This window comes from Bactrocera tryoni, chromosome 5, assembly GCF_016617805.1.
Source record: "Bactrocera tryoni isolate S06 chromosome 5, CSIRO_BtryS06_freeze2, whole genome shotgun sequence".
Lineage (NCBI taxonomy): Eukaryota > Metazoa > Arthropoda > Insecta > Diptera > Tephritidae > Bactrocera > Bactrocera tryoni.
Genome location: NC_052503.1, coordinates 37,099,291 through 37,125,559, shown reverse-complemented (window position 1 = coordinate 37,125,559; position 26,269 = coordinate 37,099,291). Strand labels below are relative to the sequence as shown.

The 26,269-nt window shown below is 37.3% G+C and overlaps 2 protein-coding genes across 4 annotated transcripts in view; both read left to right on the top strand.

Moving 5' to 3' along the window:
• LOC120776517 (kelch-like protein 5) overlaps positions 1-26,269 on the top strand; it is a 69,527-nt gene that overhangs the window by 9,321 nt on the left and 33,937 nt on the right. The window lies entirely within an intron of this gene.
• LOC120776520 (odorant receptor 63a-like) lies at positions 20,065-25,961 on the top strand. 2 transcript variants are annotated; one of them, XM_040107244.1, is made up of 10 exons: positions 20,065-20,256; positions 21,609-21,705; positions 22,675-22,813; positions 22,894-23,085; positions 23,155-23,256; positions 23,333-23,498; positions 24,520-24,625; positions 24,711-24,812; positions 24,870-25,025; positions 25,872-25,961. In XM_040107244.1, exons 1-10 carry the CDS (start codon positions 20,126-20,128, stop codon positions 25,926-25,928), a joined length of 1,248 nt encoding a protein of 415 aa, XP_039963178.1. In that variant the 5' UTR covers positions 20,065-20,125; the 3' UTR covers positions 25,929-25,961. The 2 variants fall into 2 exon arrangements, with proteins under 2 accessions (XP_039963178.1, XP_039963179.1); XM_040107245.1 differs by lacking the exon at positions 20,065-20,256 and adding an exon at positions 21,472-21,540.

Sequence of the window (26,269 nt, the reverse complement as noted above, 5' to 3'; positions counted from 1 at the left end):
TGCGCACATATATAGTGGCACGGTATGCCTTCTCAGAGGCATCACAGAAGCCGTGTAATTCGACTTCGTGTTCGGGGGAATAGTTTACCCACCGTGGGATTTGTATCTGGGAGATATAGTTTAGATTGCTCGCGAACTGTGACCACTTTTCTAAACGAAGTGGTTTTACTTGTTCGTCTCAGTCGGTCCCATCTAGCCATAATTCTTGTATCAAGATTTCGCTTGTATCTTAATTGGCGAAATCCATCCGTCGAAAAGTTTCGCCACAGAGGATAGAATTTGGCGTTTTGTAATGGCGGATAATGCAGATATTGACTCGGTAGTGTATGAAAACTGGTCAGATATCGCATTCCATTGAATCCCCACAGTCTTTGTTGTACTTTCCTTTTCGAATTAAAAGAAATTAGTGTCCAACAAGTTTTCTCTCGGTATATGTTTTACTATATCTGAATGATTTGCAGTAATCTTTTTCAGTGGAAACCCTGAGATTTTGAGGGCTCTAATAACCTGTGATAAGGATTCGTATGCTTGTGGAAGACTGTGATTTCCAGACAAAATGTCGTCAACATACGGTTGCGTTTTTAACACCTGGGTTGCCAGAGGGAATTCTGGCTTGGTGTTTTCTGCCAATTCGTGCAGTGTCCGAATGGCTAAGTATGGGGCACAGTTGACGCCAAAGGTAACTGTTTTTAACTTAAAGTCGCGTAGTGGACTAGTGGGGGATTTTCTGAAAATAATTCTTTGAAAATCTTGATCGTCATTTTGTTCGACTATTTGTCTATACATTTTCTCGACGTCCCCGTTGAAGACGTATTTGAAGATACGCCAATTTAAGATAAGCAGCATTAGGTCTGGCTGAAGCGTGGGTCCCGTAAATAAAATGTCATTTAGGGAGTTTACTGAACTAGTGGATTTTGACGCATTGAAGACAACTCTTACCTTTGTGGTTTTTTTGTCTGCATGATGTGGCAAATAAAACGAGTAGTATTTACTTTGTATGATTTTTTCGCCAGCGCTGACTTCCTCCATATGGTCTAAATGGAGGTATTCTTCTACGACAATATCATATTCCGGTTTCAGTTCGCCTTTTTAAGAAGATTTTTTTCCATACTTTGAAATTAAGCGCCTTTGCAAATTTGTATTGGCTACTAAGCGTTTTACCAATATGTAACTCCGAACACATGAGTTCTTATTTTCAATGGCTTCACAAAGGACAACATTTATCAGTCCACGTACGATCTCTGATCAGCCATCCAACCTAACCTAACCTGGTTTGTTTTCGTTTCTCTAATTATATTTTATGTATTAAAAACAGACGTTAGGTGAAAGAAAATATTATACACTGTAGTAACATGTTGCGAGTGTGTAAAAACCTCTGAACGGATATATCTGGCAAGGAGGACTCTAAGCTAAGTCTTGCAAAAACTGTTTGTAAATAACTTTTCAATAATACGTTGTATTATCTCTTCTAAAGATATATGTATGCATGCAATTTAACAACTCATGTGGCAGATTGTGATTTGCTCCAGTGTGAAGATTTATCGTGTGCAGAGATCAGTTTTGCAAACAACTTCAAGAGTTGAAATGTGGACCAAAGCAGTTCCAATGTGGAGTCTTGATCGAAGTTGAGTGCACAGGTTATATGAGAATTCATAGTTTATAACTGAAGCTTACTATTGTCAACGACAGTTCTATCGAGTGAGAGGCATTCGTTAGTGAACAAGCAAACGGAGCAGTCGCAAGCAGGCGTACAAAAGACAATTTAATTTTTCTAAATAAACTTTGTATTCACTCCATAATAATTTTAAATAAACAATTTGGACATTCTTGACACCACCAGCAGGAAGCAAATTTGTCACTGAATCTCTTAAACATTCTCCAAAAAGTTTTTAAGAAAAACAGCAGTAAATATTAATGCTTACCGGGGCAGTTGTCGATCAAGAAGATGCATGAAACCACAGTTCTGCATCCAGCCACTGAATTTTCGACAACGCAAAATATGAACTAGATATAAACAACTTATGTTATGCACAGGGATGGTTCAGATCAGGAAACTTCTGGTGGCCGGTGGCGTGGCACCGCCCATATTTAGATGATATCCTTTATATCAGCTACTTCTTTACCAATTTCAAACAAATTTCGCTAATATTTTTAACCTGACATTCATATTTCGCGTTATGAAATTGGTCGAAATCGGAGTTATACAAAGCCGACTGGAAGTTTGAAAATTTTTTGTTGGGTATCCTGGAGATACAGACAGTATTGATCCGATTTTAGCTATTTTTGTCAGTTTTGCCGTTACTACATATTATCAACAGAAAAAAATGCTCTCATTAAGGTACCGGATATTCGAAAATTCTGATATTAGTTATATGTGGGCTAGGGAAAGTTTTCTCAAAAATGCACCGTTATTATAGAAATATGTGCACTCAAGATCAATACTAAGAGTGACATTTTTTATACAAGGTGCGTTCCAAATGAAACAGGACTTTAAAAGCAATGGTTTAAAAGTTTTTTCGGCAAAATCAATTTATTTTATTCAAAATAGTCTCCTTCTGCTTCAATATAGCTTTTTGCACGGTCCAAAAGCATGTCGAATGAGTGTTTTAGCTCGTTGGCCGGTATGGCCGCCAGTATAGCGGTGCAAGCGTTTTGAATAGCCTCTACGTCTGCATAATGCTTTCCTTTCATGAGAAAATGCATTTTTCTGGAAAGGAAGAAGTCGCTTGGTGCCATAAAGGTGAATACGGGAAGTGATTAATGGTTAATATGTAATTTTTGCTCAAATAATCGGTCACAAGCGTCCTACGAATGTTGGATACTGAGCAATTTTTGGTCGTCAGTCAATATGTGCGGAATAACCCGTGCACACACCTTTCATAAGCCCAAATGTTCAGTCAAAATGCGATAAATCGATGTTTTGGAGAAGTTCAATTCCATTTCTATGAATTTCAATGATGATTTCGGCTGATTTTTGATGAATTCACGCACAGTTTCTATGGAATTTCCGGTGATCACGTATTCTGATTGGCCTACATGTTCATCGTCGTTTACAAGTATATCCTCACGACCACGTTGAAACCACTCTGGCACTCTGCTACGGGATGGGCAATCATCGCCTTAAACTTGTTCCATCAATTGAAACGTTTCGGTAAAAGTTTTACCAATTTTAAAACATAGTTTAATGTTGGCTCTTTCTTTGAATCTCATTTTCGCACCGATAACACAAACATACTGACACTTAAAACGCAATAACTTCACTTCTAATCAATGAAATGTCATGAAATTCTCGCCGGATAATCGATAAAGATAACAGATTCCAACGTCCCAGTCGACATATAGATGGCGCCACCGGCGCTAGATTCAAAAAGTTCGGTTTACTTTGGAGAGCACCTTGTAGAATATGATTTTTGTAGAGTATGGCGAATCGAACTTTCAACTAATATAAATCAAATAGACTAGCATTATCAAATGGCTATAGTGAGAAGAGCGGGTATGCAAGAATTTGGTGAAGTATTCGTATCCACTTTCGTATAAAGTTTTAATGAATAGCTTTGCTGTTACTATCATATCCTAATATGCATAAAATGAATGTATCCACTCACGGCTTTGAGCAAATTCTCATTTATCATTTATCAAGGTTTGCTTTTGACATTTATTAAACACTTTTGTAAGCCAGGAGCCATGTTGTCTGGCTCTTATATACAGGGTGGGCCATCTAACGTTTTAAATTTGAATTATCTATATTTCGACATTGGAAACATCAAATACCATTCGGAAAGTGACAGATATTCAGTAAAAAGTCTAAAATTCACTAGAAGAAAACTGGGAAATATTGAAAACTTGAAAAAAACCGAGGATGGTCAATTTTACCGAAAAATCATCTTTTTGGACGAGGCTTATTTCCACCTCGATGGTTACGTTAACAAGCAGAATTGTCGCATTTGGGGCACAGAAAACCAGCACGTAATCGTCGGAAAGCCATTGCACCCAGCACGAATCACTGTATGGTGCGGATTTTGGTCTGGTGGAATCATCGGCCCATTTTGGTGATGTGAATTGGCCTCCCAGAAGCTGCGATTTAACTCCATTGGACTATTTTCTGTGGGGAGCTGTTAAAGATAAATGTTACGCCAACCATCCAGAAACAATTCAAGATATAAAGTACGAGATTCAAGCTGCTGTAGCAGCCATAAGGCCTGAACCCATCGAGAAAGTACTCCAAAATTGGGTGGATCGGATAAGCTACTGTAAACTCAGCCGTGGTGGTCATTTGTCCGAAATTGTTTTCCACATATAAATTTCATAAAACAACCTTTTAAATAAATGTTAGACCTTTGAAAAATATCAAGTCGTTTTTTTTAATGACTTTTTAAATTTAAAATTTTATATGGCCCACCCGTTAGTATGTATGTGTACCCTGAAATAATGCCATTTTGGCAAGTTTCCAATCGTAAATACATATTTCTTTCGATTCCATTAGTTACTGAGCCTACTTTACAATATATTGTCTACATTCTATGTGGGCAGTACGCATTCAATAGCAATTTTCTTTCGTAAATTGTATGTATGTATGTATGTAAGAAATCCTCTGAACGTCGAATGCAAATTATGCACATAAGTTATTATCAATCATATTCAGTATTTTATATTCATCATGTTTTGTTCAGATATCTCATATATTGAGAGAGATTTATTGTTTAAAGTCAATTTTTACTTCGAAAATCTACTCCTCTGGTACTGTAAGTGTTGCAAAATTAACGCAATATTAAAATTTGACCTCATTTCTATTAATCGCTCACAACTGACGAAGTTATAACACTATTCCGGCCATATTTTGTCGGAATGCGTGGGATGATTTGTGTCAGATTTCGCATATCGAATAACGTACGCTTTTAACGCAATAAGAGTTCCTTTGGTTTATTATTGTTGTCAGGTTATATTAGTATTATAGTTAGTTTCCTCTTTTAAATTTCATGTGTTTTAGAAGCGTGCTTTTAATTTTTTGAACCAATTTATTTCATCTTTTGACGCTACAACTATTTGTGAGCTTTGACTTCCTGCACGATTGACCTTCAGACGTCTGCGTCACCTGTGATTTTTGTCCAATAATTTTAACCAAGCTGTCTTCCTTTAATTTCTCATTCATCTAGACCTTGGTCTTCCCCTTTCCTATTCGTTGAATATTCTCGTTGAAAATTATATTATGCTCATGGCAGTTTTGAACCGATAAGGACGAAATATATACAAGTATTTAAATGAAATTAATCAATTTAGAAAATTTAATTTAGTTTTCTACAGTACATACAAATATGTTGAATATTACTTTCCTTTTACTCTTTGGATTTGCTTTTAGAACTGAAGCGAAACCAAACACTTCGCGTTTATTTTCAGCAAGAGACCAGATTAGAAAAAAAGTAAAAACCGCAACAAGCTAGTCCTGAATGGAAGGCAAATCACGCACACTGCGCAACATTTGTGGCCAAATTACGCACAAGTTCATCGAATCATCGAATTTGTATCGAAATTATGGCAATTTATAAACCTCAGTCGTTAAGATTATGCATGTAGGTGTGTGTGAAAGTTCACACGAAGAAAAATAAGGAATAAACGGAAAGGGTGTAAAAAAGATGGGCGTACATAATGTTAACACGATAATAAGCCACAATTTAGCATATAGGGATCTACACAATGGTTAATGCGATTGTATGAATGTGTGAGCAAAACGTTAGGTGAATTTATAACCGCCCGCATGGATCATATCCTCTGTTTGTGCTTTCAAATAAACCCGTCATTTGATACAAAGTACAGTAAAACCTGTCTAAGTTGGACGCCTGCGGTACCTCACTTTTTGTCCAACTTACGCGAGTGTCCATGTTATAAAGAAATGATTCTTTTCTTATTTTTATTGACTTTATTTTAGTTAAAAAAACGTTCATTGAATTAAATATATTTGTAAGTGTGTAATAGAAAAACAAAAATTAACACATTTTAGAATACGGATATATATACAACTTATGTTTTAGAAAAATATGCATCTATTTCAGTTTGTTTTAGTTTTGATAAGCTTATATTTTGTTCCAATTTCATTTTTAACTTTAAAAACTCCGGCAGCAAAGTTGATTGACGTGCTGATACATAAAGAATGACTTCGTTCATGTTTGATAAAGCTTCTTTTGCAGTGGGAAGATTGTAGTTTTCAGTGCACTCAGCACTTTCAGAGCAGTTCCTTGGGAGATGTGTTTTAAATCCTCTACCACGTTTTTAAAAATAGTTTCATGGGAATCACCCACCTGTTCATGTATATCTATCGATTTTCCCATATTTTCCACAACTATGGGCGATACTAATTAATTTCGAATTTGCTCAGGATAGTTGTGATTTATCAAACTTCCATAATTCAGATTTTCTTGCGGTGGACATTCCAGTAAATCGTGGTAAGGAAATCCAGCATGTTGAAAGCATTTTCTTATCACAAGAGGGTCTAATTCGTCCCTGGAAGAAACCAACCATCGAATAGCATCCAAAACAGAAATTCTTTTCGACAATTCACTTGCATTGTTGCATTCGTCAAGGTGTGTTATCAGAGAAAGCATCATTTTTGATCTATATTTTGTTTTTACATTTTGAATAATTCCTTGGTCGAGAGGTTGTATTTCTGCTGTTAGGTTTGGTGGCAGAAATTTTACAAACACATTTGAATATTCATTTATTAAACTGTGGCTTGTAGCGTTGTCAATGAACAAAATAATTTTTCTATTTTGCTTCTTCATTTGGTCATAGAACTAAGCCAATGCTGTAAAATTATACTTGTCATCCCTGCCTTTTTATTGTGAACCCATTGCACAATAAAATTTTGAGTGTCGATTTTATTTCGGTGAAAAGCTCGCGGCTTCGCAGCGTTACCTATAACCAACGGCATTAAATTTTCCCATGTACTGCTGCAGCAAAACAATGCGCCAGTTTACCTCCTTTACAAACTGCGCCTTTTGGATCCGCATTAAACTGATTCTCAGGAAAATAATTTTTTAAAAGTGTTGGTAGTTTTTCTTTCCAAACTGAGGCAGCTTTAAGATCTACATTCGCTCCTTCACCACTTCAAGCTTTAAATTGAATGTTATGTCTCAAGCGGAAAGATGCTAACCACCCATTGCTTGCTCTAAAGTTCTCTATTTGTAACTCAGAAGCCAATAGCTTAGCCTTTTCTTGAATTATTGGGCCACTGATCGGAATATTCTTAGACCTGCATTTTTCAAAAATCGATTCCACTCCTTCATTTATTTTTTCAAATTCAGTTATACATACGTGTTTTTCTTTTGCGTTCCGGATCGGGGTTGCTTTCTAATTCTTTTATAATATGTTCCTTTTTATTTTTAATATTAGCGATTGTTGATTTGGAAACTCCATATTTTTCTGCCAATTTCGTTATAGATAGGCTTTTATTAGGCGGTTCATTCAATATCTCACCTTGAATTTTCAGAGATAACTCCACTGGGAGTTTTCTTTTTGACATGATTGCAACAACTGATGAAATATGCATAATTGTGTCATAGCCAATCCATGAAATTAGATGCATACATAATTTCGCAAAAATAACGGCATTGCAACGTTTGAAAAATTTCATTGATGCCGAAATACAAATATGTACATTTGTGTGTAATATACATACATATTAAATGTATTGTCCAAGACGTAAAAGGATTTTAATGCTTACTGGAGGATGGAGTCATGTGTAGAAGTTGACGCAAGTGAGGAAAGTTCTCTGATCGCCATTCACTTGGGAATGGCCAGAAACGATTCTTTTACACATGGCTCAAGCAGCTCACTACTTCCGGTCTTTGACCAAGTATCCTCTGGGTGGCCTAAGAACATCCGTTCGAAGGCGAGCTAAAGTGAGAAGGCGAAACATTCCCTACAAGGGTTGTGCGCTGGGTTTGGGACCCGCCACGTAAAAAACACCCCCAGTGAAGAGCTATAACCAGCCTCGGATGATAGACCCCCCTTTTGATGACGACCATGGCAAACGAAATAAGGACTACGAATTGAGGGCATGTACCTGGAATGTCCGGTCCCTTAATTGGGAAGGTGCCGCTGCCCAGCTGGTTGATGTCCTCGTAAAAACAAAGGCTGACATCACCGCCGTCCAAGAAATGCGATGGACGGGACAAGGACAGAGACGAGTAGGTCCTCGTGACATTTACTACAGTGGCCATATAAAGGAGCGCAAGTTTGGTGTAGGATTCGTGGTGGGAGAGAGACTCCGTCGCCGAGTACTATCATTCACTGCGTTGAATGAACGTCTAGCCACAATCCGCATCAAAGCGAGGTTCTTCAACATATCGCTGGTCTGCGCCCACGCCCCGACGGAAGAGAAGGACGATGTGACCAAAGATGCCTTTTATGAGTGCTTGGAACGCACTTATGAGAGATGCCCCCGCCACGATGTCAAAATCGTGCTTGGCGACTTTAACGCCAGGGTGGGCAAAGAAGGTATCTTCGGCACTACGGTCGGTAAATTCAGCCTCCACGAGGAAACATCCCCAAATGGGTTGAGGCTGATCGACTTCGCCGGGGCTACTAGATTCCAGCATAAGAAGATTCATCAAGCTACCTGGCTGTCTCCGGATCGAAAAACTACCAACCAGATCGATCATGTTGTGATAGACGGAAGACACATCTCCAGTGTTTTAGATGTGCGTGCGCTCCGAGGTCCTAACATCGACTCGGACCACTATCTTGTTGCAGCTAAGATTCGCACCCGCCTCTGTGCAGCAAAAAACGCGCGCCACCAAACACAAGGAAGGTTCGACGTCGAGAAGCTGCAATCACAACAGACATCCAACGATTTTCTACTCGGCTTGCACTCCTGCTCTCTGAGAGCACTCGTCAACAACTCGGTATAAGGGAACTGTGGGACGGAATTTCAAATTCCTTACGTACAGCTGCAACCGAAACCATTGGTTTTCGGAAAGTGCAAAAGAACAGCTGGTACGACGAGGAGTGCCGTGTCGCAGCGGAGAAAACAGGCTGCCTACCTCGCAACGTTACGATCGACTACTACACGTGCGGGATGGATAGATACCGAGAGTTGAAGAGGGAAGCGAGACGCATTTGTAGACAGAAGAAGAAAAAGAGGCGAATCCATAAAAAAGGAGACCCCACAATCTGCGCCAACTACCGTGGGATTAGCCTCCTCAACATCGCATATAAGGTTCTATCGAGCGTATTGTGTGAAAGATTAAAGTCCTTTGCGCGTTAGCCACGGCGAATATCGCATTCGATGGAACGATGAGCTGTACGAGATATACGACGACATTGACATAGTTCAGCGAATTAAAAGACAGCGGCTACGCTGGCTAGGTCATGTTGTCCGAATGGACGAAAACACTCCAGCTCTGAAAGTATTCGACGCTGTACCCCCCGCGGGAAGCAGAGGAAGAGGAAGACCTCCACTCCGTTGGAAGGACCAAGTGGAGAAGGACCTGGCTACGCTTGGAATATCCAATTGGCGCCACGTAGCGAAAAGGAGAAACGACTGGCGCGCTGTTGTTAACTCGGCTATAATCGCGTAAGCGGTGTCTACGCCAATTAAGAAGAAGTTAACGCACTTTTAGTGATTTTCAACATAACCTTTGTACGGGAGGTGGTTACAATACGATTTCTTCCATTTTTGAACTGTATATGCAAATGCCTGAAGGAAACGACTCTGTAGAGTTTGGTTGAAACAGCTATAGTAGTTTCCGAGATATGTACAAAAAACTTAGTAGGGGGCGGGGCCACGCCCACTTTTCCAAAAAAATTGCGTCCAAATATGCCCCTCCCTAATGCGATCCTTTGTGCCAAATTTCACTTTAATATCTTTATGTATGGCTTAGTTGTGACACTTTATAGGTTTTCGGTTTTCGCCATTTTGTGGGCGTGGCGGTTGGCCGATTTCGCCCATCTTCGAACTTAACCTTCTTATGGAGCCAAGGAATACGTGTACCAAGTTTCATCTTGATATCTCAATTTTTACTCAAGTTACAGCTTGCACGGACGGACAGACGGATGGACGGACAGACAGACATCCGGATTTCAACTCTCATCCTGATCACTTTGGTATACATAACCCTATATCTGACTCTTTTAGTTTTAAGACTTACAAACAACCGTTATGTGAACAAAACTATAATACTCTCCTTAGCAACTTTGTTGCGAGAGTATAACAATGCACACAGAATATGTCATGTCGTTCCGGTGAATATATTCGAAATTGCATACAAATTTGAAATACGCTTTAGAGTGCTTGGAAGTGCCTTCCAAACCTTAAACGCGTTATTCTCAAAATGGTGTTTTCAAAGTCAGTGACCAACATTACTAGAAAAGGGCTAAGCCGATTGCTCTCAAATATTAACACGAGCTTTCTAAATAAATAATTTGGTAAATAAAAGAAGATTGTTTCTCCCTCATAAATATGTTTTTTATAAACAATTTAAAACCAAAATTTTGGTCAAAATCGATTTTTCTTTGAGAAGAAGTTAAAAGACCTCTAAATATGTCTACAAAATTTTGGATCAATAAATTTAAAAGTTTTCTCAGAAAAAATCTGGAAAACCAATTGCCAAGTTTTTTGTATTAGATTGATATACATATATGCCCCTGAAGTATCATACAATTTTGAGTTGTATTCTTGGCTTGCTTTATAATTTACAGCATATAAATCAAGCACCAATAAAAACATTAGAACAAAACATTCCACAGAACTGTAATTCAAAACAGGGAATCGCAGTAGTTATGAAAAGTGGACATGACGCCGCCCTTAATATTATGAACATAACTCCCAAAATATTCAAACTAAAATAACCAAATTTAAAGATTAATCTATATCTCGTTACTCGATCGACCGCTTTCAACCAATTTAAATATGTACTCGTATATGAATTGGTTGGCAATTTATCTATGATTTAATGAATAATAGATGTTTATTTCTTTCCCGTAGAAATTTTCTGATCTTTGATCTTTGCAAATGCAGATACACCCGGACTAGACCCCGTTTTACTTGTTATACATATGTATGTAATAATATGTCGTGATTCGTGGATAAACCTTGGCCAATACTACACCCATCAAACAAATATTTGTGGTTTTAGATTTTTCACCTGACTTTAAACCGATAATATAAGAACGTGCGCTGATCATAGACTCGGTCAATATAATATAAGTTAGCAAGTTAGACTTTTGTTGAATAATAAAAATGGAATCCTTATGCAAGACTCTCGATCTCATCCCTTCCGTGCTTGGTTTTCATAACATTATCTTTTTTTTTATTAGTTGGTTCAAGTGGAAAATGTCCATACATATCACAAAAAATTACGCATTCGTTGTCGTAGATACGATTCGTAGGCGACTGGGTTTTTTCTGATTCACTGCACATTAATGGTAGATTAATTCTGGCCAACTTTAGATCATGGTTCAGTAAAATATTTGAACAGCAGGGAGAACAAACAAAGTGATGATTTCAATTTTCTATCGACTTTTTTTTAACTTCAGCGTAGGCGCCATTTTCTTACTGTTCATGACACAATTTGTATATGAGTGTAGATAAAATTATAAGAATTACATGCTTATAACTTTAATTTCAGTATACATTATGTGATATTTGAATGAGTATATGTGAGTTTATAAGCTAATATAAGTAGGTAATCGTGCTGTCAAAGAGCGTCGGAAACTCTGATGCTTAGAAAGCATTCCTTTATGCCTTTTGTTGTCAGAATTCCAGCGGAGAGCACAGATTTTTTATTACTTGTATCGAAGCATCTGAACAAAGCAAATTATTTGATGAAATTAACTTCTAATATCTTAATATTTCAAGAATTTACACCACACAATGAAGTCGACCGCCCCTTCACTGAGTTAAGCAGCGGACGGAGATAGTTCCCAATTAAAGTCATGTCTTCAAGTAGGCGGAGGTCGGAGGCAGTGATCGTATATTTATATTGTGATGTTGTTATACATATTTCTCACATGTTCAATTACTTCAAAATTGGATTTAAAGTTTTCACTTCTGTGATTTTTCTTTAACAAATCCTTTTCTTACACCGTAAAATAATGTGTTTAATAAGAAAACGTACTGATATTATGCATTACTATACTTCTTATCACAGAATACCACTTTTATTGTCTAAGACTTTCAAAGTTGTTAAGCCGATCAAGCTCGTCTCATTATGCAACTATTAAAATGGTAATTCAAGCAGTTTACCTTTAATTTTGAAATTATTGCTCACAATAATGTTTCTTCAATGCTTTTTGGTTAGTTTCTCACCAATTTAGAAAACAAACTCTGCCATTTATGCCAAAAGTGAAACAAATTACGTCAAAAGTGGAACTCAAACAACCAAATAAACACAATTTCTCTTCGAAAACAATTTCAACTTTGTTTCTACAGTGAAATTTGTAATGTAATGTATGTAACTATGTAGGTTGGTACGTAGGAATAATATTCATACTTCAATGATGGGGACCCAGTCGTCGAAAACCGCTGGCGGTTAGAAACAAAATTGAAATTTCCCAATTTTCATTCGAAGGAAGCTATTCACATATGTACATTAGCGTGTCCGTTATTTTATTTTATTTTTTTCAAATGGGTACTGAAATTTAACTTTAGCACTTCAAAATACAATGTGAATAAACTCTTTATTTATAATTTAACCCGGGCCTAAGTCATATTACTTTTCCCATAAATTTTATTTGAGATTTTTGTTATTTTGTAAGCAAATAACTCTACAAGTTTAAAAAGGGGAACTCGAGTACAAGATTGTATGCCCTACCGAAATTGTCTAAGTGATTCTTTTCATACGTATACATGCATTCTTCCAAAAATTATGCGCAGTTAAATTATGCATAAAATGTAGTACACCATGTCGTATGAGCAACACAAAATATATAATAATTTTTTTTCATTGAGTTATAAATATATACATATATACAAGATATTTTTTCAAGTAGTTGGAAGCGAGATATAAATTTTTCTATCTGATAATAAGAAAAAATAGAAAACTGTATGTAGGAGGATGGAGTCATGTGTAGAAGTTCACGCAAGTGAGGAAAGTTCTCTGATCGCCATTCACTTGGGAGTGGCCAGAAACGATTCTTTTACACATGGCTCAAGCAGCTCACAACTTCCGGTCTTTGACCAAGTATCCTCTGGGTAGCCTAAGAACATCCGTTCGAAGGCGAGCTAATGTGAGAAGGCGAAACATCCCCTGCTTAGGGTTGTGCGCTGGGTTTGGGACCCGCCACGTAAAAAACACACCCAATGAAAAGAAAGCGACAGCCTCGGAAGAGAAACCCCCCTTTTGATGACGACCATGGCAAACGAAATAAGGACTACGAGATAAGGGCATGCACCTGGAATGTCCGGACCCTTAATTGGGAAGGTGCCGCTGCCCAGCTGGTTGATGTCCTCGCGAAAATAAACTCTGACATCACCGCCGTCCAAGAAATGCGATGGACGGGACAAGGACAGAGAAGAGTAGGTCCTTGTGACATTTACTACAGTGGCCATATAAAGGAGCGCAAGTTTGGTGTTGGATTCGTGGTGGGAGAGAGACTCCGTCGCCGAGTACTATCATTCACTCCGGTGAATGAACGTCTAGCCACAATCCGCATCAAAGCGAGATTCTTCAACATATCGCTGATTTGCGCCCACGCCCCGACGGAAGAGAAGGACGATGTGACCAAAGATGCCTTCTATGAGCGCTTGGAGCGCGCTTATGAGAGCTGCCCCCGCCACGATGTCAAAATCGTGCTTGGCGACTTTAACGCCAGGGTGGGCAAAGAAGGTATATTTGGCACTACGGTCGGTAAATTCAGCCTCCACGACGAAACATCCCCAAATGGGTTGAGGCTGATCGACTTCGCCGGGGCCCGAAATATGGTTATCTGTGGTACTAGATTCCAGCACAAGAAGATACATCAAGCTACCTGGCAGTCTCCGGATCGAAAAGCCACCAACCAGATCGATCATGTTGTGATAGACGGAAGACACGTCTCCAGTGTTCTAGACGTGCGTACGCTCCGAGGTCTTAACATCGACTCGGATCACTATCTTGTTGCAGCCAAGATACGCACCCGCCTCTGTGCAGCAAAAAACGCGCGCCACCAAACACAAGGAAGGTTCGACGTCGAGAAGCTGCAATCACAACAGACAGCCGAACGATTTTCTACTCGGCTTGCACTCCTGCTCTCTGAGAGCACTCGTCAACAACTCGGTATAAGGGAACTGTGGGACGGAATTTCAAATTCCTTACGTACAGCTGCAACCGAAACCATTGGTTTTCGGAAAGTGCAAAAGAACAGCTGGTACGACGAGGAGTGCCGTGTCGCAGCGGAGAGAAAACAGGCTGCCTACCTCGCAACGTTACGATCGACCATTACACGTGCGGGATGGGATAGATACCGAGAGTTGAAGAGGGAAGCGAGACGCATTTGTAGACAGAAGAAGAAAGAGGCTGAAATGCGTGAGTACGAAGAGCTTGATAAGCTGGCCGACAGGGGTTATGCTCGAAAATTCTACGAAAAAATGCGGCGACTTACGGAAGGTTTCAAGACCGGAGCGTACTCTTGTAGAACCCCCAAAGGTGATCTAGTCACTGATGCCCAGAGCATACATAAATTATGGAGGGAACACTTCTCCAGCCTGCTGAATGGCAGTGAACGCACAACACCAGGAGAAGGAGAATCCGATTCCCCAATCGATGACGATGGAGCAGACGTTCCATTACCCGACCATGAAGAAGTTCGAATTGCAATTGCCCGCCTGAAGAACAACAAAGCGGCAGGGGCCGACGGATTGCCGGCCGAGCTATTCAAACACGGCGGCGAAGAACTGATAAGGTGCATGCACCAGCTTCTTTGTAAAATATGGTCGGACGAAAGCATGCCCAACGATTGGAATTTAAGTGTGCTATGCCCAATCCATAAAAAAGGAGACCCCGCAATCTGCGCCAACTACCGTGGGATTAGCCTCCTCAACATCGCATATAAGGTTCTATCGAGCGTATTGTGTGAAAGATTGAAGCCCACCGTCAACAAACTGATTGGACCTTATCAGTGTGGCTTTAGACCTGGCAAATCAACAACGGACCAGATATTCACCATGCGCCAAATCTTGGAAAAGACCCGTGAAAGGAGAATCGACACACACCACCTCTTCGTCGATTTCAAAGCTGCTTTCGACAGCACGAAAAGGAGCTGCCTTTATGCCGCGATGTCTGAATTTGGTATCCCCGCAAAACTAATACGGCTGTGTAAACTGACGTCAGAGCAACACGAAAAGCTCCGTCAGGATCGGGAAGGACCTCTCCGAGCCGTTCGATACCAAACAAGGTTTCAGACAAGACGACTTCCTAATGTGCGACTTCTTCAGTCAGCTCCTGAAGAAAATAATTCGAGCTGTACAACTGAATAAAGAAGACAGCTGCTGGCGTACGCCGATGATATTGATATCATCAGCCTCAACACCCGCGCCGTTAGTTCTGCTTTCTCCAGGCTGGACAAGGAAGCACAGAAAATGGGTCTGGCAGTGAACGAGGGCAAAACGAAATATTCTCCTGTCATCAAACAAACAGTCGTCGCACTCGCGACTTGGCTCTCACGTCACTGTTGACAGTCATAACTTTGAAGTTGTAGATAATTTCGTCTACTTAGGAACCAGTATTAACACCACGAACAATGTCAGCCTGGAAATCCAACGCAGGATTGCTCTTGCCAACAGGTGCTACTTCGGACTGAGTAGGCAATTGAAAAGTAAAGTCCTCTCTCGACGAACAAAAACTAAACTCTATAAGTCCCTCATAATTCCCGTCCTGCTATATGGTGCAGAGGCTTGGGCGATGACAGCAACCGATGAGTCGACGTTACGAGTTTTCGAGAGAAAAATTCTGCGAAAGATTTATGGTCCTTTGCGCATTGGCCACGGCGAATATCGCATTCGATGGAACGATGAGCTGTACGAGATATACGACGACATTGACATAGTTCAGCGAATTAAAAGACAGCGGCTACGCTGGCTAGGTCATGTTGTCCGGACGGATGAAAACACTCCAGCTCTGAAAGTATTCGACGCAGTACCCGCCGGGGGAAGCAGAGGAAGAGGAAGACCTCCAATCCGTTGGAAGGACCAAGTGGAGAAGGACCTGGCTTCGCTTAGAATATCCAATTGGCGCCACGTAGCGAAAAGAAGAAACGACTGGCGCGCTGTTGTTAACTCGGCTATAATCGCGTAAGCGGTGTCTACGCCAATTAAGAAGAAGTATGTAGGAGGACCTTCCCGTTACAATTAAAAACCCATGTTTGGAGAGGCTTTCTTTGAGGTGTCTAGGAACCTATTTTTCCGAGTACTAAACGAAAAAAAAAAAAATTTTTTTTTGAATCACTCTAATGTAAATACTTTTACATGGGAAAAGAAATAGTAATAATAATAGGTAAGATTTAGGCATACTTTAAACTGAAAATAAGGTGCTTGTTTATGTTGAACTGAAACTTCAAAGAGCGTTCTTTCCCTGGACTAGCTGGTATTCGACTAGCGCTTGCTGATTTGGTCTGGGACCCAACAGTCCAGAAGTAAACCATAAGAAGCCAAAGAAACTCCTACCCGCTCCGTGATGATTACATTAGCGAGACGAATAAGTTTTGATAACTTATTAATATTTGGTATATATATGTAAATATAGAACTACAAGTATTAGCGTGTCTTATATTTCCCAAGTTGTTTTTGTTTTGGTGGTGCCCTCTGAAGTTTCAGTTATTTTCTTAAAATCAATAACCCAATGCAATTGATAAAGGGATAATTTTGTACAACATTCTCAAAACAGATGTTGCTAGTTTTTCCCTTAGCATCATAATCCCACAAGAAATGCCAAAGACAGACAAATGGTTACCGTACTACAATGTATACTGCAATAAAAGCTCAGGAATTATCATAGTGATACTTATATGGTGTTCTTTGAGTTTGACACTCATCACATGATGCAAAAAAATTAATATCATAGATACATATACATATATATGTATGTAGATATAAACAGGAAAATAGAACCCATCTTAGCCAGCATTGTTGGCTTTAAATATACTAAAAACGATACTATACACGAATTGCCCTAAAGAGATACAACTTTCCAGTTTTGTATTTTTACTTTTATTTTGAATTCACATGTTTCTTGATAAATGTCAAAATAACAAAAAAATTGTGAAAAAGAGGCTTCAAGCTTTGAGTGTGTTCATGCAATCTGTTGTAGTCCATAACATAATACCATATAATTTCAATCGTATATGGAACACTATTGTAGTAGTCGTCACACGTGTAAATTCCATAGTATACTGCAATATGTGCTGTACTATGTCTCTCATTGCCTTTGCACGCAGTTAAGTTATACATCAAATGTACAGTACCCCATATCGTATGAGCAACACAGTATTTATAAGGTATTTGTATGGATGTTCGATTAGTTCGAATTGTATGAAGGATTATTTTTTGAGTTATCGCACTTTTAATAATTTCAAACAAAATCGTTTTAAGGGGTGGGCGCGCTTATGTTAAATACACTATTGGAGGAAGATTCGAAAAGATATGTTCTCAACAAAATTAGATGTTTATTAAACTTATTAAGGCAAAGAAATTTTCAGAATTACAAAAATAAAAAAAAACAATGTTCTTACCTACTGCCTTTTATTATACTAAGTTGTAATTCTTGATTTTCGACTCAGTTATACTATTTTGAAGGTTTTCAATTCTCGACAGTTTGCGAGCGTGGCAATGCATCGATTCCGCCCATCTGCAAAGCAAACCTCTCATTAGTTGGAAAGAACCATTATATAATAAATAGTCTGTTGCAACATGTTGTGACAATACTCGTATAAAAACGGGGTTTGCCTTTCACAAACACTAATGACAGGTAATCATGGAACAGTTATAATTGCATATTTGTGCAAAAGTACATTGCAATAACTAGATGAGCTTCAACGAATATCATTTTAGTAGTTAAATCTATAAAAAAAGGCGTTGAACTGAAACAAAAAACATATATAATTGTGTATTATGCAGAGGGTTGATATGTGATCTTTTCAAATAAACCTTTGTATAAAAAATTAAAATAGTAATATGCACGTCCATATTTAAGTTAAACCCAATTAGGGTTTAAAAGCTCTTTCGCGAATTACAAAGGGAAATGAGAAATCTGTTTTATAAATTTAGAAAAATTTAACGCTTGAGACTTCGAATCTTTTACTAAATAATGCAAACTTATACTTCTACTATCTGGTGGTTAGAACTCTCTTACGAAGTTTAAAAAATAAAATTGTTTTTTTACAAAGGAAATCAGCAATTTTAAGCACACCACAGTTAATAACTCTATACGAAGAGATCAAATTGAGTAAACTCTAAAATTCCAGAACACACGTTAACAGCATTAATTTTTTATATCCGCAAGAAGAATTAAAACGAAAATATTTTCCAGATATGAATTTCTACAAGTATGAAACTGTACTACGGCTACCCCATGATCAATCTTATCTAAAATAGTGGCAGTTCAAGTTTTTTCTTTATGCCTAGGTTCTAAACGTTGTATTATTAAAGACTCCAAAAAACTCCAAAAGTACTATTTTTTGCATGGTTATGCGATGATGACGATGATCCCGTACTCACACGCTAAAATTGATGCAATCAAAAAAAATCTCTCAGTAAAAGGATCACAATTAAACTCTGAGCAGCGATCGGTTTTTCTTGTTCATTTTATACAGTGAGCAGACAATACTGAGATACCTCAGTAATATCAAGCTGGCACAATATTATTCACAGTATGACTTCGTACTATAAATGAGTCTGTTCAGCCTTAAATTAACTTAACGCGGTTTGATCCGAAAATCCATAATTCTTTTAGCGAAGTACAAAGTAATTATGCATTCGGTCAGCAATCGAGATGTTTCAATTAAATTAAGAAGAAATGTTTCACTTGGCATGACATATCATTTTAAAAAATTAATCGTACAGGTGTATACATACCCCCTTTCATATATGATGCATTGGGACAAAAAAGCTCTCGAAATTCTAATTTAAATTCCCCGAGTAAATGATATTTAAAACAATTAAGTTTGCAGTGTGCTACGATTTTTACAATGGATAAAAATATCGAATAAGGAATTTGTCTCAAATTTTGCATTTGTAACCAAATTTCATGTGCGGAATGTTGGAAAAGACTTACGGTGATTCAAACCCCTAAGCCAACGAGTGGTGCAAAGCCTTTCAAGACGGTGGTTGAGAGATCGTTGCAGACGTGTTTCGTTATGAATGACTTCATCAACTGATGAAAATCATCAAAAAAAGGTAAGAATATGTTGCTTGAAAATCTTCAGGCAAGTATTAGAGAAATTACAAGAGAGCTCAACATCTCTAGCGAGTCCGTTTGAATAATTTTAGTGCATATTTTTAGTATGAAACACGTTCTTCGTCGACTCCTACCGACAAAGCTGATTTTTTTAAAAAAGAATACGGTAAATAGGTCTAGGTTTATTTGCAATTTTCGGGTGCTTTTTGTCACAATGCAGTATGGTTTATGGAGCTTAATAATAAGGATTTATACAAAACTAAATATTTTTTTTTACAATTGCAGTTTCCCCCACAAAATGGCAATGTTTTAGGTTTTCGGCGAATTATGTTCTCCTTTAAAAATCAAAGTTTAAGATACATATTTTTGAAATCTGTCTTTAAAGGTAGTTTGTGTAGTATGTTAACACACCGTTATGCATTTCTGTAAATTTTATAATAGAAAAGCTAGTGAACTAGCTAAGTAGTTAGCTTATATAATTAAATCATTTGCCATTGTAATTCTCTTTGCATTGGCTAATGTCTACATTTCAGTCTTACGTATCAAATAATAGTCCAAAGTGGGTAACCTAGAATTAGCAAGAAAATTATATTAGCGTTAGAAAACTACGCATATATACAGCTGAAATAATTTAAAGGATAAACTAAATATGTGTATATAAGTAGCGGACCACACAATTTATTTGAACAGTTAAGATAAAGTGTTGAACCTAATTGCGTCTTATAAGTTTAAGTAGAAAGTTTAAGTACAAACTCTTAAAAACTATGTACAGCATAAGTGAAATGAAGGAGTTGAGAACACGCAACCATTGGCGTATAAGAGAATTAAAGAGAGTATCATTTATGATCAGTATTAACCTGAATGCTCAAACGAAGCTCAAAAGATGGTGGCGAATGTGAGTTTACGCGACAGAAAAAGATATTCATTTAAATATTTGTAAATGTCACTGTTAATAAGAGACTCCTTATTGTCGCTGTAATCGTTAAGAAAAATAACTGGTGTACTCAGTTAGCCCACTAGACATACTTATGTAAGTGTGTAACATTTTGTAAGACGAAGAGGAGTTCGAGAGTTAAGTCAGGGTCATCAAAAATTTCGGCTTTTGACTTTATTAGGTTTTCCGTCCTTATGCCACTCCTAAGTTACCAGAAATAGTCTACCTCTAAGTTTTAACTGTCAGCAGTGACGCGAGGTTCTCACGGCTTACTTCGTAATGCGAAATTTTCGTTTTTATATAATTCCTTAGTAAGTCAGTCAATATAATTTTTGCGGATGTTCTATCAACCCAAAAGTCATAGAAAACTCATTTTCATGCTTATCTTTAACAGTTATATAAAGAACATTTTTTTAAGATTTCATGAAAAAATAAAACGCAGATTATTTAATAATTAGACCAAGAAATTAGTTTTATTTAAAGATAAGGGATTGCAAATATATTTTAAAAATGATTTCTTGCAAGTAACACCGCTATTTATTTGTATATATAAACTCAAGAGCCCCAATTCCCGACCATTGTTTTAGTGTAGAGTGCGTCAGCAATAAGGCGACTAATATTCTATTCCAAGGCGTCAATCGTCTCGGGCTTATCCGCGCCGATAAGCGACGTCAGAAAATCCCACTAAAATAGTTCAGAGGTATGTCATGATTCCCTCTGCCTAAAAAGTACACCTAATATTGATATTTTGAGGATCAAACTTCGTCTCAACAATGTCTAGTTTCTAATACTCTAAATGCGACAATTTTGTTTATTACGTACCTAAAAAGGCCAATCAAGCTGAGTATAAAGCAAGTAACAGTATTGAAAAAGACCAACACCGAAAAAGTATTGCCTCATTGGAAACTACACATCCGAAAAAATGCCCATTGTCGGCAAATTTTCGCTGGTCACAACAATAATTGCCATTTGTGAACACATACTTAGAAAATATCTCGACAAGCAATGTTCTACTATTTGCTTTTATCATTTCAATTATCCAAAAAGATGAAAATTATTAATTTTTTTCAATCACGCAAAATTCATAGTACTTTTTTTTAACTAATTTAATATTCTCGCAACATACTGACAATGTTCTATTAGAAATATGTATTCTGGAAAAAACAGATTGACATTCGGAATTTTCTCAATCGAACTACTTAACTTCCAGTTTGGATACGCTTTTTCAAGATTTATGTAATAAATGTATGCATACTCGGACTGTTAATGTTATATAAACGTCGTAATAAATAATTATTTTTCTTTTTTGCCAGCATCAATATTCTGTTCATAATTGCAAGTTGCATTGCTCTATATCCGCACTGGTTAATGATAAAACAAGCACAAGGCGATATACCATTGATAGCTGAGGTAAGTAGAAACACCTTGATATACATACGTACTTAATACTTAATATATTGATTGAAACGATGTCGCCGAGTTCACGAGCGTCATTCCTAGGCATCAAAAAGTCGGTTATTATGGCCAATGTTCGCATCGGTATCATTTTTGTAGGCACAACACAACAAACTGTTGTTTTTTCTAGATGAAATTGCAACTCTGGAATCTCTTAAGGATGGTCTTCGTCCCAAATGCATCAATAATGCTTGTTTACATACCCATTGAGCCAGAAATGGGCCTCATCGCTTGGCTAGAAAACGTCTGGTTTTCTTGCAACTTTTCCAGAGCCCACAAAGCGAACAGATGGGAAAGCTTTACGCCAAGTTTTCCATACATCGGTTATTCCCTTTAATATTATCAAAAAATTAATGCTGGATGTCAAGATGGGTGATGGTGTTGCGAACAGTATGCTCAGTGGCCGATTGGGTTGACTATAAATTGAGCGAAGGGTGGGAAACACATTCCTCAAAGAACGAGATTTTTCGTAATAAAGTTGAACGATTTGTAACGTTGTTTAGGGGTAATTCTCTTCATGATGAAATGTCAAATAATACTGAACAAAAGTAACAAGACAACTTGTCGGTACTCATGTGTGATCTGTTAAAAAAAAATATTACTGAAGAAAGTACTTGTACTTGGATCACACGTAATATGTAGCAAATATTGTAGTATTAATAAGAGGGCGTTAATATGTGGGTTGTCATTATATTCCTTAACGACATTATACCGATTTTTTGAGCATTTGAATGCGGTTTGTTAATATATTCACCGAAACTATTTTTCCTAATAGGAAGATACTGTTTTTCTTCCCTTCGAAGTCTTTTCTAATTTGGCATAAGGAGCTCGAAAATTTGTTTTATAATTCAGTGATGAAGTACAAAGTATTGCTTGGCTACGTTCTATTTTGAATAAAAACTAATAAATGATTTAACTTTGAAGACTTCTACCACAGCGTTGCAAACGACGACCGGCCTAATTAAAATGGCTTACCTGTTCTACACTCAGCATAGATTTCATAAACTGCTTCGGAAAGCTGAAACACATGAACTGCTGCAGGGAATCGAAATATTTCAAACGGGTAAGAATCTAATAGTAATGGATTAGCGTCACATGAAGTGTTTTGAAGAGACCTTATACAAATGTATAATTTTTTGCTAGGTATGCCAATCAAAACTACTCTGAAGAAGGAGATTAATGTAATTATGGAAATCAATTGGAAACAGACGAGGGGACAACTTCTATTCACTTTAGGAACCTGCATCTGCATTATGTCCAACTATTTCTTCTATGCATTATTCAAAAACTTATATAATCATTTGCAAGGCACGCCAAAGTATGTATATATTCTGCGTAAGTGAATATTATATTCATACAACCAAAGAACTCGATTATATAAAATATATTTCTTACTTTAACCAGCTTTCACTGGCTATCCGATGTTTCTGAATAAAGGAATGGTCTCTCCGTATTACGCAATGGACATGTTTTTCGGTGCCTGCTCGCTCCTGGTCGCTGGCATAAGTAAGTCATACCCATTTACATATATGTGTTTGGACGCAGATCAAAAAAAATTTATTTTGGATAATATATTTTACAGGTTCCATTAGCTTCCAGGGCTCCTTCATGGTGCTTTGTAAGCATTGCTGTGGATTGGTCCAGGTGTTATGTCTACTGTTGGAGAGATCCACGTCAACTCTGGTTCCAAAATCACAACGTGTGGAATATTTGCGCTACTGTATAGTGCAACATCAACGCACTCTTCAGTAAGACTTAAAGACACATATTTGTTTAGGGCACAAAAGCTATTTGTTTTGTTCACTTAACTGTAATTTGCAAGAGCAGGAATAAGTTGGAAAACGTGTTACAGAGTATGAAACAGTACAAATATTGATTAGTTCTTAAAAAAAGGAAACAGCAACAGTGATGTTAAAAAAAATTATACACTTTTACACCAGAGGGCAATATCGGCTATCCTGCGGGTGAATGACAGAAGCGCGGGTATGATACTCTACATCCGAGGCTCAACGGGGTTGAGTTAAATACTAAGAATTATACCAAGTATCTGAAAATAATTTTAGACAACAAATTGATATGTAAAGTCATTGTGAAAGATAGGTTAAGAGAGCTTAGTGTCGCCCTTCTACGCATAACTCCCCAAATGGAGCGGATTCACCGAATCGCTGTTCTCTGCATAAAGGGAGCGTTAGGGACTGCTCCAAAGGCTGCACTATAAAGATTACTCAACCTGCCATCAATTGGCATTACAGTGGAAATCTCGGCAAAATTGAAGACGTTTTCCACAAGAACCTTCAAGTATAGCCCGATAAGGGAGGGATCGGTGGATAAAATAGTCCATATATACTAACGCTTTATCAGAGAGGAGTTTTCAGACTCTGACCCAGTGGTACTGTGATCGACAGAACCAGCGGGGGATAAACTACATGTGAGTCAGAACCAGGAACAGGCATCTCTGCAGAGATCTTTTCTAATACCATCCTATCGGGGATTAGGTATCCGTTACAATATCAACAAAAACAACAACAACAGACGATAGATCATTGCCTGAGTCGGCTGAGACGGGATATCTTACACGGCTTCCAACGCATTAGATATTTTGTCAAATCCACTGAGTCGTTAATCAGTAGTTAATTGGTTAGAACTCAGTAGACTATAGAATCTAAACATTTTTTGTTTTTTTTGTCCACTTCTTATTACTTGCTACGCAATATGCGTTTATTATTTCAATCTAATAGAATTTTATAGAAAAAACATATGATTTTTTAGGTTTATCGACGAGGTCAATCAGCTTTTCAGACACATTTGTCTTTCACAATTTCTTCATAGTCTGGCAATTTACGGTTTTGTACTCTTCGAAATGAACTTCGGCTTGGTAAGTGATCTTGACCTTAAATATGTGATACATACACATATCAAAATTGTATATAATCCATCTACATATTTATACCGTATTGTAGGAATCAAATAAGATTACTTTTATTCGCATGTTAATGTATTTGTGCGCCGCTACAACAGGTGATTGCATGCACTACGTTAACGGACAGTTCTTGGCCAACGAGGTAATAGTCTAGTACTCACCACCTAGGCCATCCGTAAACGTGTTTATATGTTTTCAGCTGGAAAAGATTCCATTAGCATGTTACAATTGTGAATGGTACCACGAAACAGATGCATTCAAGAAGACATTGAAAATGATCATTCTGCGATCGAATAAAAAATTCTGTTTCCAAATATCCTGGTTCACAGTAATGTCCTTAGCTACATTGATGGGAGTAAGTAAATAACAAATGTACCTTTCTCTTCCATTATACAAAACATATTACCTTGTTTATTCTATGATAGTCTTCATATGGTTAGTCTTTTTATAAATTATGTTATAAACTGTTGGAGACTCTATAAATTGTCTATATAAATGATCAGTATGACGAGCTGTGTCCATTCTGCCAGTCCGTTTGTCTGTATATATGTTAACTAGTCTTTTCATTTTTTAAATTCTCAAGAAGCTGTTCATTTGTCGGTACTGCAGTTATCAGTTCACCTTAACATTTGACTGTCACACAAACTGAATATGGGAATGCTTCTATGGAAGGTCTTTTCAATTGACGAGATATCTTCAAGAAACTTTGCATCGATTATTAACCAAGCCAACGGTACAAGCTCATTGTTCAGGTCGACAAGTATGTAGCTGCCATACCAACTGACCGGTCAAAATCTAGTTCTTTATATACAGTTAAAATTTTTAAAAAATCAATTCTCTTTCTTTAGTTTTCTGAATATACATTATATTTCTGGTGAATATTTTCGAAATTACACGCAAATTTGAAAAAGAGTTGAAAATTGCTTGCAAGTAATACGCGTTTTTCTCAAAATGTTGTTTTAAAAATCGGTGACCGATGAACGAGCTTCTTAAATATATCTTCAGAAATTAATCGGAAATCTTTTCTCGCGGAAAAATATTTTTTTTTTTACAATTTAGGGCTGAAATTTAGGTCAAATATTGATTTCTTTTAGAAACAGCCATTTTGTTAAAAATACTAGATTTAATATTATTTTAATATTAGTTATGTTTTAATTTCCTTTATCAACTCAAATGTCAATAATTTTGTTTTGTATTTCAGATATTCAAAGCGAGCGGATCATATTTTGTACTACTTCGAGATATTGACGAACACTAAAGGGGTTTTATACGAAATACAAATTTTATGCACCAATTTTCAATTCAAGAAATAATAAAATTCATATATTCACATAAATTTCGTTTGAATAACTAGTTTTTTTTTTTTACTTTTTATATTGCTTTTATTAGCTTCCCCTGCATGTTTGTATATTTGTAACTAGCTTTAAAAGATCTGACCAATTGCACAAACTTTTAACATTATTCAGGTATACTCGAAAATCTATATATATATATTATAAAAGAAAGTTGTTGTAATTTACCCCATTTATAACTCAAGAACGGCTGAACCGATTTGGCTGAAAATTGGTGATGATAACCAATGATACCTTTTATCTCTTT

What these genes read in the sequence shown, in the direction of transcription:
- LOC120776520 (XM_040107244.1), top strand. Translation starts at nt 20,126, where the DNA reads ATGTACAGCATAAGTGAAATGAAGGAGTTGAGAACACGCAACCATTGG. An exon ending in AAAGTATGTATATATTCTGC is followed by an intron (nt 23,086 to 23,154) that starts GTAAGTGAATAT and finishes TACTTTAACCAG; the next exon opens with CTTTCACTGGCTATCCGATG. An exon ending in GACAGTTCTTGGCCAACGAG is followed by an intron (nt 24,813 to 24,869) that starts GTAATAGTCTAG and finishes ATATGTTTTCAG; the next exon opens with CTGGAAAAGATTCCATTAGC.